The sequence below is a fragment of the Nanorana parkeri genome, unplaced genomic scaffold (genome assembly GCF_000935625.1).
Source record: "Nanorana parkeri isolate BGI_ZX_2015 unplaced genomic scaffold, ASM93562v1 scaffold32, whole genome shotgun sequence".
In the NCBI taxonomy this organism is placed as follows: Eukaryota; Metazoa; Chordata; class Amphibia; order Anura; family Dicroglossidae; genus Nanorana; species Nanorana parkeri.
Window position 1 is genome coordinate 2,171,379 of NW_017306300.1, and position 16,007 is coordinate 2,187,385.

The 16,007-nt window shown below is 41.2% G+C and overlaps 1 protein-coding gene across 1 annotated transcript in view; it reads right to left on the bottom strand.

Annotated features, from left to right (window-relative positions):
• The window catches only part of HID1 (HID1 domain containing), a 56,471-nt gene that overhangs the window by 19,024 nt on the left and 21,440 nt on the right, over window positions 1-16,007 (bottom strand). Inside the window, exons 2-12 of the mRNA XM_018568618.1 lie at window positions 15,013-15,162; window positions 14,182-14,352; window positions 12,011-12,130; window positions 9,863-9,969; window positions 9,642-9,761; window positions 7,105-7,327; window positions 6,950-7,006; window positions 4,041-4,181; window positions 3,825-3,915; window positions 2,855-3,006; window positions 58-136 (exon numbers count right to left, since the gene is read on the bottom strand). Of these exons, the coding sequence (XP_018424120.1) occupies window positions 58-136; window positions 2,855-3,006; window positions 3,825-3,915; window positions 4,041-4,181; window positions 6,950-7,006; window positions 7,105-7,327; window positions 9,642-9,761; window positions 9,863-9,969; window positions 12,011-12,130; window positions 14,182-14,352; window positions 15,013-15,162 (1,411 nt within the window). The remainder of the gene's footprint in view (window positions 1-57; window positions 137-2,854; window positions 3,007-3,824; window positions 3,916-4,040; window positions 4,182-6,949; window positions 7,007-7,104; window positions 7,328-9,641; window positions 9,762-9,862; window positions 9,970-12,010; window positions 12,131-14,181; window positions 14,353-15,012; window positions 15,163-16,007) is intronic.

The following is a 16,007-nucleotide window of genomic DNA, read 5'->3' on the forward strand; positions in this document are numbered from 1 at the left end:
ACCCTCAAAAGCCAAGACAAAATCAGCTATTTTGTTGCCAGTAATCAAATTTTGTACCATTCACTATGATGGTAAGCAGACAGTCATATAGAGGTTGCAGACGTTGGTGTCCACTGGTGATGATCTTGTGGAAAACCTGGAAAGGAGAAAGGCAAAGTAAAAAAAAAAGAAAAAAACACACACATACAAGACACACCGAATTAAAAAAAATGACATCCAAGTGGTAATATAGTATAAGCCGGATGCAATAATTATATTCAGAAGCCAGTATCAAGTGCATGACTTTTCCCCACTAATTGTACCTACAATAATGTGCGTTTAAGAAAGAACTCCATCAGAGATGCCATTGCCAAGATGCCAAGCTCCTAGTGAATAATTCACTGCAAACAAGCATGTGCATATTAGATTTCCTGACACCTCATATACACATGTCTGTTCCAAATCAATGCTATGATGTTTTGAAGCAAAAGATAAAAGAAACTAGCCCTGGACCTTGTAGCTTAAAGTGACACTAAACTCGGGAGGTAAATCTTAAAAATGCATTCAATTATCCAATCTATTAACAGAAATGTATCTTATTTGTATTACTCAGCTGTAGATCCTCAAATCATCTCTGAATTCATGCCAACATTGTCCTTCCTTCTGGAGGGTGGCTACTTCTATTCCCCATGGTCCAGGTGTGTGTTGTAAAGTAGCCACAGTTCCAAGCTTGCTCTCGTGATCATTTATATTAAAGCAATAGTCTAACTAATTAAAAATGAGATTGTAGGTATATTTTATACCTGGTAGGGATACACAGGTATCCTTTAAAGTACTGTAGTAACTTTTGGATACTACATTGTTTTAGAGTGATCTTCCGGGTCCTGTATTGTGCTGTGCGAATTTCCTCTGGTCAGAAAACAGAGGGGGGTCACTTGCTTGGCACAGCAGCCTTCAGAGAATGCCAAGCAAGCGAGACCCTGTGCTTTCAGAGCAGAGGGGAAGTCGCTCAACACAGTGGCAGTACAGTAGCTCCGGCTACTACAGTGTTTTACAGGATCCCTGTGGCCCTACCAGGTATAAAAAATGCATACTTACCTTGGGCAAAGCTGGACCAATACGTATACATAATTATTTATTCCTGGAGTATTTGACATGTGCTCATTTACAAGGTTTAAGTGCAAAGAGGTGTATACCACCTCCTTTCTCACTCTTTTCTTTACAATTTTCATTAAGCACTGGAATTCTAGCCATCGCTATATTCTTGGCACTCCAAAACACTAGACCAGGGGTAGCCAAACTCCAGCCCTCCAGCTGTGGTGAAACTACAAATCCAATAATGAATCTCTCCGGGAGTCATGTCTGTGGCTGTGAGAATCTTGCAATGCCTCCTGGGATTTGTAGTTCCACCACAGTTGGAGGGCCGGAGTTTGGCTACCCCCGCACTAGACCTTTGGGCCTCCTATAAAAGCAGCTGCTGCATTGTTTGCCTGACCCTCTTCTCCTTTTGCCTAATCACAGAATGTTTTATAGTCAGAGTCCTTTTTAAATCGAGAGATTTATGCTGATATGCAACATTAAACTTTCAGCTCAATAATTGGGCATGCTTTTGACCACGAGATTTTGCTATCTCATAGCTGGACTAGCAGAAGCCAATTCTTTATTTTGAGTTCAATAAATATTGCAAAGACACTTTACACGAAGGTCCCTTTCGCATGAGCGGTCCGATTTTGTCCACCTGTCAGTTTTTCAGACGCTCTATGGAAGTCTATGGGCAGCCGGGTTTAAAGGACGAGGCGAATCATTGATCAGTTTCGACGGACCGGATCATGCCGGACCTGAGGTAATCTGATGTAAATGGACACATGTCTGTGTCTGTCAGATTCCCCATACACTTGCATGGGGTCCGGCAAGTTCTTAAACTGTATGGACACGAATGTCACATTGGTGACATTCGATCTGTGCCGCTCTGATCAGGAGAGCATCTGTGGACGGATGCTCTCCTGATCAGCCAGTGTGAAAGGGGCCTAATAAAGACAAAACAGCAAAGGATATAAACAATAAAAGCAAAACACTGCACCCCCTAATAAAGGATAGCCAATTTACATTTTTATGAATCTGGTAAAATAATTGCACAAAATAGATTTGTCATTTGGCTGCTTCATTAAGCCTTGAATTTTGAGTGGTGCGCCCATTTTATTTTTGCTTCTCCTCTATGCAAAGTTTAATACCTTTACATTGAATGCCAGGTTAACTTCTCCCCCCCCCTGTTGCCCTTTCGCCTACATTAGTAGACTGAATTACATGTATGGTGTGCATCTTGCCTTTAGATCTTTACACCAAGTCTGCATACCTGCTCTTGGCATAAAGAGTTATGATATCTATGGTGCCATTTCTATGCTGTAGGGTGGTAAATGCAGCCTTAAAGTGACATTAAACCCTCAGATTTTTTAACATAAAACAATACTGTAATGTGTGCCTTACTGTAATCCATGGTTGTTTCCTTTCTCTTTGCTGCTCTTCCTTTTAAATCTGTATCTGTTCTCATGCTCTGCAGAACTTCTGTTTTGCAGCAGACTGCCTTGTCTGAGGAATAGATACACGGTGTCTGTGTATAGGCTTGTAACCTGAGCCAGCACTACAGGAAGAGGCCCTGAGCTGAAAAGGGAAGTTCTCCCCAAGCATGAGAAGACATGAGGATTTAAAATGAAAAGCAGCAAAGAGAAGGGAAACAACCATGGATTACAGTAAGGCGCACATTACAGTATTGGTTTATGTTAAAAAATCTGAGGGTTTAATGTCACTTTAATTTATCTCACGGCGTGAAGTGAAGTTGACAGAACTGAACCTGGAACCAAACTATACACAAACTCACCACAATAAGCAGGTCTGCATGTGTTCCTGTAAACACCGGGATATCCAAAGGGACTCTGACAGAGTATGGTTTGTTCAAGCGAACACCAAAATTCCTCTCGCCGCTAAGCAGCAGAAGTATAAACACTCCAATGTGCATGAGACCAACACGGGCTGTATGAAAAGATATGATCGGACATTCAGTAGTTAGGACAAGGCAATGGTACGCAGAGGACATAGGAAAATGGAAACAATGGAGATATACAACATTTCCACCATCTGAATGTTTTCCCCAGGTTTGTATTGGTTTCCTCCAGATTGCCCCATTTTCTTCTTACAACATAAAAGCATACTCTTCCCCCTTCAAACTGCCCAAAATGTACATATGTGTGTTATTTAGACTAAAATGTGAAAGGTCTATATACTCTTTAAAGAATTTGTGGGCACTATTTAAATGGATAAATAGATACATAAGACAGTTAAGGGCTTAGATCAGGGGTAGGCAACCTCAGTACTCTAGCTGTGGTGCAGCTACAATTGCCTAGGATGATGGTGCTCTGGGAGGGATGAAAAAAGGCTACATGTAAAGGCATCTACCAGATAAAAGAGAAAGAGGAGAGACAGGAGCGCACCTTATTAACATCAGTGTTTAAAGTTCTCTAGAAAAAAAAAGGTAACACGTGCCAAGGTTGTGACCATAAGATAATGGTAAATGCAACCTTCCAAGAATGCTTGTGGGGAATATAGCGGTCACCAAGCAGAGGTGATTTGTGGTCACTCTCTACGCCTGGGGGAGCCCAATAAAAGACCCATGAGGCATTTAAAAAACCAACACCCACATACACAACTCCTAGAGGCAGCGGCATGATTAGATTAATAGTTTCACCACACCTGAAGTGCCAAGGTTGCCTACCCCTGGCTTAAAGCAATAAGGAAGAGGTAAAATTAGTTGTTGATAAGTGAAGACAAAGACGAGGAAAGTGAAGTCTCACACTGATCCGCCCGTGCATCGTTCAGGAAGTACAGAATTGGAACCAGTATATCCAGGACATCACTGCTCTTCAGAACAAAGAACAGGAACTTCTGTAGGAGTGAGAGACAGTATTGGTGAGAAAAGAAGCAACAAGCCTATAAGACACACCACCCAGATAGTGCAGGAGACTTGTCCACTGACTGCACAGACAGAAGAGAACAGGTAGCATCCTGACCTTGTTGAAGTCACATAGTTTCCAGAACAGGACCAGTAATTCTTGGTGGAACTGGATTTTCTTAGCGGAGTTTGGCAGGTATGTCTGGCTGAGTGGGTTCAGGAGTAACCGGGCCAGGCCCTTCAAGATAAACTGGAAATCCTGAAATCAGAGAAGGTAAGGCATTCATCAATTACTTTGCCCATCTTACTCGTTGGTGAACAGATGAACATATTGCCAGAGGAAGCAACACTGATCCTATGTAACGTGCCGTTAACACACCATCATAACCATTGTCCTCTTCACTTAATGGATTTTTTATTATTATTAGGTCATAATAATATATTATTATATGGATTCATTATCATAATTTGGGGTATCACTAATATTTTTTTTAGCTTTGGATAGATTGTCCAATAGTCAGAACCTCGGTCCAGTTTCTTGTGCTGTCTGTAGCCCCACTGCAGAGATTTACTGTCACTTTTTGCTCCAGAGACAGAATAGGAAGTGAGAAGAAATCTCTCCAAAGTGAAGTTACATTTCCCAAAGGCCCCATTCACACTTGTACATTAATTTTTGCACTTTTTTCCCCGTTTGTTGCATATGGCCCATCTAATAGGCTGCTCTATGCGCAACACCTGTGGCAAAGAAGCTCATGCACCTTTTTGAGCTTCGGACTTTAACCACACAAAAAACATGTCTTGCTTGGTGTGTCTGGGATACCATTAACAATGAATGGTACCACAAGCGCGACATGCTTTTCTTTTGTGCATTCACAAGCTACGCTAATGTGAAAAGGGGGTTGGGAAGTACCAGAACAGTGCCGCCAACTGAAGATTTCACCTGTAAAATGTTGCATTTCCCATAACTCTCTATTCCACTGGCAGAGGTCATCAGGACAAATAGAGGGTGAATCTCCCCAGCAAGGCCACAGGCAGCAATAAAAACCTGACCAGGGCTCTAACCTTTTCCCATTCTATACCAAACAACAACAACAACAAATAAAAAAAAATTGCGGCTATAGATACACATTCAGAAGGAGCTGAATTCCCCTAAAGAAAACATGGAAAAGTCTCCAATCCATCATTCTGCATTCAACTTCAGCTAGTCTGTCTGCCTATAAATTTTACGTTTCTTAGGGCTAGTTCACACCAGCCACAGTGTGTTGCGGCCCGATTCTGGCCGGAACACACTGCGGCCAGCTCACTTTGTTGTGGGACCGCAGGGTGCATCGAACTCAATGGCACTGTAGCCACGCCCTCCAGCTGCATTTTGATCGGCTGCACAGGAATGCAAGGCACGTCATTGACTGTGGCCCGGTCAAAAAAAAAAAGCTGCAAGCACTATTTTTTCTGACCGGACCACAGACATTGATGCGCCGCACGGGACATCAGATCTTTCTTCCTGTGGTGATTACAATGCGTCAGGCAGCTGTTCCAACTCCCAATATATTTCTGGACCATTGGAGGAAATTAGGTTTTCTGTAAGTAACATCCAAATATGGGGAAACAAAACACCATTTACATCATGCATTGGTGGATAATGAACCCAGCACGCCAGCATTTCAATGTCAAAGGGCTAATGGCCAAGATATTGCATCACCCACTATTCATGGTTAGAGTCTGTAGTAATACAACCAGCAAAAACACAAAAGTACAAAACAACATACTACTCCAAGGTTTTAGGGATCATAAGGAGAAGAGTGCGAGTTGCCTGGCTGACATGCTGAATCAATGGGTTTAATACTAAACCAGAACAAATATGCAGATCCTGTTTAATGACTTTAAACGCATGTCTAGCGGAATTTTTTTTATACGTTTTAATAGAATGGGGAGAGAGTAGAAAACCAGTCAGGACTCCATTATGTTTTCACCAGACAAAAGGAGAGTGTAAATCTCCAACAGAAAATAAAAAACCCAAAAAACTAACTTTTTTTTTAGTCAAGTAGGGAAGGCCAAAGCCCCTGTCAGATTTTTATATCTGTAGATGTTCCTGCCCAGATTTCCCCTCATTTCCTGTTTGGTTAAAGGGTTTTCAGCAGAACAGGAAGAGAAGACAAATCTCTCTAATGGAGACCCGGATAGCAGTGGAACCTGACAGAGGCTTTAACCCTTCCCTACTTTATTCAAAATGAAATTTATATTTATATATCTATATAGATAGATATATAAATATAGATATATCTAAAAATCAGTTATAAGTTTTCTCTGGGCATGCACTTTTACCTTTCTGATCTACTTTCAATCAGTATGACAGCCAGGCAACTAGCATTTCCATAATGATGGGAATTAAACAAGAAAAATTATTATTATTCCTTCTGTGCATCTGGAACACATATGCTAAGAACTGCTGTATTAAAGAGAAACGTTACCCATATCTTTGAAAGAACAGCAAACACACCTTTAGAAATGTTTAGTAATGGCAATCTACAAACAGATACTTCTAGATATTTGTTGGCTTTGTATGCTTTGCATACTTTTTTCTTCTTTTCCTCCCCATTCTTCTCGCAGTGGCCATTTCTACTAAAGGCAGACCATTATAGCTCCATTTACTTCCTGAAACTCTGGCAAATGTGACTAGGACATGTGACCATGCACATCATCTCAGGGGAAGAAAATGCCTTTCCCTGAGATCTCTTAAGATTACAGATGAGATTTACCAGCAATGCTCTGCTGATGTAACCTTTGGCACAGGCTGCATCACTAATGCCCAAGAGGACCAGGAAGTGGAAAAACAGTAATTGTAAGTAAAAGACAAATATATGTAACGAATGGAAGATGATTTCATATCAGTATGCAGAGCTGCATGCTGATATCATTTTTAGTGAAAGGGGGTAAATGTCCTTTTTAATATGATGCCTTAGTTTTTGTTATACTGCTCAAAGTAAACAACTGTAAAGAAATCTATTAAAACATAATACACCTTCTCACCTCCTCTCGGTGGATCCGTGACAGATAATTCACAAAAAGATTGTCTGGTGCTGGGCTCTGAAACATAGAAAACAGAAAAGAATTAGACTCGTTTGTCATAGAGCAGCACTGATGAGGTCAGAACAATAAATGTTTAGAGTTATAATGTGACCTACTTCACCCTCGTCCATGGCAGTGCTTGTGGTGGTTCCATCCATGCTTGGCCCCGATGAAGCAGATGGATCAGAGTCCAATGTTACAATGAGAAGCTGGGCAGAGATCTCAACTAATGGCTCACGCGAGTCCCAGAACAGGAGGTGGTTGTAAGGGATCCCATAGCCAACAGGATCATAAGCGCACACTACATTCAATAGAGATGTGAAGAGAGGCAGAGCATGTCTGTATAGAAATGGCAAAGTAAAGAAAGAAACAACATGAACATATCAGTAATAAACAGACAATACAAATCAAGAATTATCGTAAAAATCACTGAAAATGAAAAGCAACAACGAATGCCAAGAGACATGCAAGCTTAACGACCAGACACAAATATATTGATAGAATAGTGCTACCATGAGCAGTATTACATATTTAGGACATTAAAAGGGATGACACATGCATTTAACCACTTGCTGTCCGGAGCAATCATTGCACACACATGATAAAATCTGAATTTTTGCCTAGAAAACAGCTTCAGACCCCCAAACAATTGACTACAATGGTAGATTTGGTAAGCTGTACAGCCTGCCAAAGCTGACATGCTTCTTGGGTGCGGCATGTGTACACACCCGAGTGGGCACCATATTACATTTTAGGTGGGCAGTAAAAATGCAAATCAACCGCCTGTTTTACCGCCCCTCTGCCGCCCTTGTACATTAAGCCAAAGCATACATGTCTGCATGGCGGTCATTAAATGTTGCGATGTTCTAAAAGCATTTAGGAATATGTTGATATTCTAGAAACAAAATTAATCTGCAGTATCTGTGGTTTTTTAACATTCCTGCAATACAATGCTGTACAGTAACTGATACCGAAAATTTGTTTTTTATTTTAATCTTTTCAAATATTTTATAAACGTTTTAAATTATATTTATTAATTCATTTTTTATTAAATATTTTTAGCTTTACTTTTAGGGGCTAAAACAGACCCCTGATATTTCCCTTTTAAAATAGAAAAATAAATTGGGGACACAAAATCCTCAAACTCTTTTTATGCAGAGACTCTGTTCTAAATGAATGGAAAGTACAGGAGGCTTCCCATTCATTCAGAAAATATTTGCTATCAACCAGTTTCTTGGGGAGAAGCCTCTGTACAGAGTGCTACTCCCCATTGAGAAACTCAGGAATGAACAGGAAGTGATGTGAAGCACTTCCTGTTCATTCATAACTGGGGACACACAGTACTATGTGTCCCCAGTTATTTACAAACACTGGAGTGATCAGCTGCACAGAGGATCGGTATAGATCACTGATGTGTACCGATCCTCCACCACGCACAGAGGGACCGTTCAGCCTGGAGATTTTCCTCTGGATCCCCACTCCCCTCCCAGGAAGAGGCAACGGGGATCCATGAAGCTGGAGAGTGACACGAGAATGCGGAAGTGATGTAATATACATCACTTCTGCATTCTGACACCGTAGAGAGGGGACAGGAGGGAGATGGTGTACCGACCTCCCTCTGATCGCGTCACAGAGGCACTATGCTGGTCCCGGGCTCGCGCCGGGCACAGCTGAGCCTGGGACCAGCGTGACAACAAGAGGGGGGGCCACGGTGGGAGGGGGGGCCACGGGCCGGCAACTTATACAAGCGATCCGCCGGCTCTATAGCCAGCGGATATCACTGCCGGTTTTTAAATGTTGTGTCTTTCTGGCCCGCACCACACGGCGCTCACGAGTGGGCGGGGCTAACAGTCCGTATATATACACTGCCTGTTACATCCAGGGAGCTCCCGGCCGGCGTAAAAAAACGCCGGGAAGCAGTTAAATGATGGTAGTTGCAATTTTTATGTCACATGATATTAGATCAAGGGCTTATCAAATCCATATTTTCAGTAAAAAAAATAAAAACCCTTAAAAAAATTCATTTTAGTCCATACAAACACAGTAAAATGTAAAAGATGTGACTGAGTCAAATAAAACCGATACCAAAGATGTCAAGACGTACATGTGCATTTGTGTTTTATATGTGCATGTGAGAGATGGATGCTTTGATTTATGTCTGTGAAGGTTTTCATTCATCCAAGTCATGGTATATCTGTAAAAAATAAAATCAAGGCAACTGGACTTGCTGTATTTTCTTGGATATTTTGCTGGTCAGCGGACTAGCTTTCTCAATTCTGAGAAAGCTAGTCAGATGGCCAGCGAAACGTAATCAAGACAAAACACACTTCCGTGTTTCTCAACCCACTCCCTGTAAGTCCAAAGCATCAAGCAGACATTGGGATGCATCACCATGCAAGTCTGGGTTCACAGTACAATACTGCAGGCTGCTGTGACCTCGTCATAACCGCAGGACATCAAGTGAGAGGCTAGAATCCCCAGGAAAAAAAGGTTTTTATAAAAGCACATTTTTAAAAACAGATGTGGGGGGAGGTGCGGTCTAAAAAAAAAAAATAACAAAAATATGGAGTTCTGTTTTAAACGGTTTAATAAATACCCTATACGTAGTGAAGGATGTGTAAAGGAAATACACAAATATGCTTTATTCACTTACCTGTTTTCAGTGGAGCAGAAAAACTGCACCCATGGGTTGGGCGTGTTACTGCTCTCTGATGATGGCGGGAGGTACATAGCCTCTGAGAAGCATGTCAGTAGTAGTTTAAGAAGTTCTGTCCTAAAAAGAAATACAAATCAACACATGTAAAAGGAGTTTAGAATGGGCAAAAAATCCCATTGTGTAGTCTTTCTTGAACCGTTGCCGAGATGCTCACCTACCTGTTGAGGTCATGTGCGTGGTTAGGGGTTGGAGAGTGTGCAAAGCCAACACCGGCCTCCCAGATGTATTCACAGCTGTCTAAGGTATGAATATCTTCTGCTGCATCCTAAAGAGAGGAAAACAAAGTCACATCAATACTCAACTTACATCTCAGACATCTGTATAAAAACTAATATCAGATATAGAGATAAGCAAATTGTGGCCCAATATATTTATTTGATTTGCTCCACATAGAGATTTGCTGTTCCAACATTTTGTTTCCTATTCACTCAATGAGATTAACTTTAAAAGAGAAATCATTTTAATTTTAACCATACCTACTGCAGGGAATCATTCACCATTATATTAGCGACATTAATATAATGATATGATAGTGCGCATTGTCTTTCATATTAAAACTGAATGTTTTAGCCGTTCAGTTAGTGTAAATGTAACCTTAATCTGCCCTGGATGGACAAAGCATGGGATCATCTGCCCTGGATGGACAAAGCACACACAGGATCCCCTTTATCAGGCTCAGCAATGACTCTGTATTACTTAGGTTTGCCATCCTGGCTCAATTCCATATTTGATTTTCAGGACTGTTTGTTTGTCCTCATTTTTGCGTGTTGTATATACGGTACTTTTTTTTTTTTTTGTAGGGAGAATGGATTAGGCATCACTTTTGCTGTATTATTTTGTGTTTTTTTTTTACTTTAGAGTGGGGTAGGATTAGAACCTCAATCTGGTTTTTATTGCTTTCTTCAGGTTACAATGTCACTTCTGGTTCCAGTTGCCCATGTCATTTATGGCTTGAGGAAAGCATAGGCATGCGCAGTAAGCTCTCAGGCTTGAGTCTGGGGCATTAAACCACATCGGTTTACAAGACGGAGGTATAATACCGCAACTATGTGTTGTGAAACTCGAAAACCTAGTATCCTCTTTATTGATTATTATTGCCCTTGAAATTCACTGGACATTCTGGGCACTTATAGTATTAATTTTGTTGTTCCGTGTTGTCTTGATTGGGAGGACTGGACACAGGTAGGTTGTGTTTCATCCATTATATACACAGTATATACGCGTATATGTTTGATGTGTTCACAGTTGTCTGTCACCTTGAGAAAGTGTATTACTTCTGTTAAAGCTATGTTGTCATTGCATCTAAGACCTCAGTGAAGATTTGAGGTCTACCTCCTGGTGTGCTGGCCAGATTTAGTTTTTTGGATTTACAAGGTATCACCATTGGCTGCACACCATACTGAAGGCATAAAATGAAAGGGTTTGGGGAGGATTTTTATTGCTATCTGGTCGTCAGTTAGAGAGATTTATCCCCCACGGTCTGCCCTGGTGAATTAACAGACTTCCCTGAGCTGTCCTTTATTTAAAAATAGGACATTGCTTATGGTTTAGTCATGTAGTGACAGCAGGAAGCCTGCACTTAGTATATGTGTGTATATATATCTATCTATATATATATATATCTATATCTATATATATTGTGGCAGTGCGTGGCAATGCTATGTTGTCTTTTGGCAATATAGTCACCCAGGTCTCTCAGCCAGGGGGGCTGAGCAGTTCCAGAAAGTGCAACCGTTTACTGGGAAAGAGCTGGCTTTGCAGCTCTTCCCAGGTTTTCTGGATTTGGCTTGGGCTCATGGAACTGGGAGATTTCAAAGAGCATTGGGAGGGATGAAATTTCCATTCCTGGGTCCAGGCTTTAGTGGTGACCAGCACCGAAAGATTGTGCACCTGGGCACAGCCCTTATGAGAAAAATGCTGGCTCATGTTCAGGGCTCCACGTGGGTGACAGAGGAGGTCTCTGCAGGCGTCAGGAGGGCTCCACCCCGGGACCAGTCTGTGGCTGGCAGACTGTGGAGTAGGTCACCTGTGTGGTGAAAACGTTTGGTAATCAGACAACCTAAAGTCGGTGGACTTTGAAAGTGCTATTGTGGATGTGTATATTTTCCTGTGCATATATAGATATATATATAGATATATATATCACACACACACATATACTAAAGTGAAAAGCTAAGAACCCCAACAACCTCACAGGGTGGTGACAAAAGCAGATGGAAGTGGTCATTACTATGTACTGTACATTTGTTTTCACTCACACGGTAGATAATGATAGATAACATAAAATAGATTCATAGAACTCTCACCGTTCCACTTTTCCTGTGGCTCTGTACTGTAAAATCTGGACAGAAGAGAAGGTCTGCAATAGCCAGAAGCAGAGATTCGGCAAGGGGACGAGACCCATCTTCATCATCATCATCATCATCCTGAAAGAGAGAGACCTCCAGTAAGCTGCTGGTGATAGTTGCAATGCTAGATTAAAAGTGTATGCTGGAAAACCAACGCCACTTGCTACAGACTTCAGTTTTTTTTTACATAAGGTGTACATAGCATTGTCACTTAATGATCTAATAACTAGTATAGCAAGAAGTATTTTCTTTTTAACCATGTTATTCATATACAGTAAACTCCCAGTTATTCAGCACCCATGGGGGATCGGTAGATGCCAGATATCTGTTGTTTCTGGTTGCTTGAGAGTTAATAGTAACTCTCAAGCAACCACCACAGCCCTCCTTCCCCCCCCCCCCCCACGGAAACCCTTCCCGCTGTGTAAAGAAGCGGATTTGAGAAAGTTCTCTCTCAAGTCCACTCCTCTCCTCAGTGAGTGGGTACAATAGCCACGGCAAAAGATGTAAAACAAAGAATAAAGTAGCCACCACTTCAAACTCGCTCCCGTGATGGGACTTCAATCTCACGTTTAGCTACATAATTTGTAATAACTGCTTATTGAAAATTATAGTCGTATCACGGGAGCAAGCTTGGAGCGGTGGCTATTTAACAACACACACAGGGACCATGGGGAACAAAAGTAGCCAGCCTCCAGAAGGAAGGACAGTGTCAGTATGAATTCAGAGATGATTTGAGGATCTACAGCCGAGTGATACACAAGTAAGATACATTTCTGTTATTAGTTAAAAAGGTACTAGAAAGCATTTTTAAGATTTAACTTCTGAGTTTAGTGTCACTTTAAAGTTTAGAGGTCATAGCCAATCGGTGAGTGCTGGTCCTTTAGAATCATAATGATAAAGTACTATATCAGGGGTAGGCAACCTTGGCACTCCAGCTGTGGTGAAACTACATATCCCATAATGCTTCTGCCTCCGGGAGTCAGCACGGAATAAGGTCTAAAAGGTGCGATTTTGGAGACTTACTTACATTAACCTTATTGGTTTTGGAACTTCTGACGATAAACACAACGCATATCTGGTTTATAAAAGATGTATATCATCATTTAATTTCATATGTGCATGTATTGATTGATTCTTTTCTATAGAAGAAGGTTTTTATTAATGAAAATGATCGTAAAAATTGAGTTTGAGTGCGGTTTAGATATTACACTAGGGCTGGACAAATCCTAGGAACCAGGTAGTCAATGCTCCTTAAAAATTACAGCTGGTGCCTATCTTTTGAGGTTCTCTCTAATTTATGTCAAGGGTGCTAGCTCCTCAACAAAATTCTGCTGAATGAATTGCACTGAAAAAATGTGTGAATGTTGGGTGAGCATTGTGTGAATTGGGTGAAAACATTGGCAAATTGACCCATGTGTGTATGTGTTTTCCTTCAGCGGGCCCATGCAAGTCTTGTGAATATCCCCCTCTACCATCACAGAAGCCACTCTCTGCGCTGCGAGCTTTGTACATTTTTGCACATGTTGCTTGCCGTGTTTGGGGTGCCATTGACAATGAATGGTACCGCAAGTGTGACGTGCTTTTTCACACATTTTATAAAAGCTATTTTGCATGCATTCACACACGTAGCAACTGTAAATGGGGCCTTGGTGCTCTAATTGCAAGCTCCCCACTGGCATTCCTCAGGCTGCAGTGTCCAGTGCAAAGTAAAATGAGTAACTCCTTCTCATATGACTGCCACAGACACCTGTCTGTCCTCCACATTAAGGCTCTATACTCTCGCCAAACAAGCCCAGTACTCAACTGGGACTTACCAACACATCATGGAGTGGGGAACACCACTAAGGGGGGAAGACACCATCAAGGGAGAAATAAGTTACAGATGATGTCTGAAAATTCTAAATTAAAGCAGAGCATGCTAGATCACCTTTTCTTTAATATAATGTTACTGAATCTGTCCATCCCTTCTCTGCATTGATATGTACCATTCTACCAGACGAATTGAACAGAAGCTTGTCCTAATATATAAGATGTTGTGTTGTATGTTTTTGACATTATTTTACTAAAGTTACTTATTTTATTTTAAATGAATGAAATGCACCATATGAAGAGTACTCTTGTAAGCTCACCTGGCTTCGCCCTGCTCCAGGCACTGAGGACCAGAAAAATCCCCTCCAGTCTGGGTCCTCGAAGATATACGGTAGTACCCGAGTCAACAACCGAGCACAATTCAACACCATCTGCCTTTCTTTGTCTGAGTGACTCCCGCTGTCTGCGCCAGCCGCCAGCTTCTCCACTGCCTGCAAGGCACAATTATCCACCATAAGATCAAACAATGAATATATGGAAACATATTTAACAGCTGAACAGATGGAAGTCTGTTTACAACATATTAAATTTACAAAAACAGTAAACAAGCTCCACAACTGTCAATCTAATTATTGTATCTTTACCTAGCAATCGATTACCTGGAACAAGCCAGTGAAGTATGAAAAGACTAGAGCTGGGTGCGCACCAATCAAATTTTGATTCAAATTGGACGAAATTCGATTTGTGGCTGGCCCTAGCTCCACAACAAAAGTGGATCCTTAGATTTACTTTTTTTTTTTAAGGGACATGTTGGAAAATTGTTAGCCAATCAACTGCCAGTACTGTTCAGATATTCTGGCAATGGTGTAAATGGTCAGAATACAAGGTACACAGGGGAAGATACGTCCATTCACAGCCTTGGTGTGGATGGAGGAATCAAACAGATTTTTTTCATTCGGCCTCTATTAGTGTGTACCCATCTTAAGTTTTATTCTGTAGGCATGTTTTAGATGACTTACTAGATAGCAAAGCATATCTCAGGATGATAGTCCCCATCCTGCACCTATAAAAATAGGTCAGCAACTGCAGCTTCCATTTTTATCCAAGGAGAGTCTATTTACCAGCTTTCTAGTTCATCTTTAAGACATCACCTTATAGCATAGTGTTGCCAGATTTGATGGGGACTCCTCACGAACAGCACGGATCTCAGCAGCTGGGATTAAAGCAAACACGTCCTGTACAGAGGTGGCGGTGTCAGACCAAAACTGGTCCCAGAAGGCATCATCTGTCGCTTCAACTGGCTGCAAAAAACACCAAATGAGAGGAGCATTATTCATGGGAAAAAGGGAAAAGCTTTTCATAAAAGTGTTGGGCTACAAAAAAAAAAAAAACACACAAAATCAGAAAAAAAAAAAAAAAAAAAAAAAAAAATAAAGGAAAAAAAAAAAAAAAAAAAAAACAAAAAAAAAAAAAAAAAAAAAAAAAAAAAAAAAAAAAAAAAAAGGAACTCCGTGAAAATCAAAAAGTACCACTGCAATGGGGCTACACCCGCACTGCAAAGGCTAATTGCTCGGTTTGTCTAGGGGGCTAAAGCAGATTGGTCCTTGGCCCCGCTGGCACTTCACTTTCATGTTCTGAGTCATGGACGAAAGCCAGAAGGAACAAGGCAACAAACAATTCCGAAAGGAAGTCAGCAATGGCAGCCTACGTATTTACGTCTATAACATTGCTTTCAGGGTAATTGACATCAATGCCTGTAGTTTATCATTCCACAGAACCTCATATAAAAACAAGCAAGGAACCCCCCCAACTTTGCATATTTTGAGATCCACTTCCCTTCCTTTTTGTCATCGTTTCTTTCCTGCTTCCTTCCTCCGGCGTGCTTTTCTCCCCCTTTATTCAGTTACAGGACCAAGTACACATGTTCCCAGCTTCCACACTACCACCCTACTAGGTGTTTTGATCAGAAAGATGGGCAACTTTTAGCGCAATAATTGCCGGTACATGATACACCTCTGCCACAGCCGCAGTTACATGGACCCTAAAGAATTCATATGCAACAATAATTATTGGTTGAACCCAGACAAGGTTTTATATTCCCCACACTTTTTGCTTTATATTGGCTTTTAAAATTAACATATGTAAT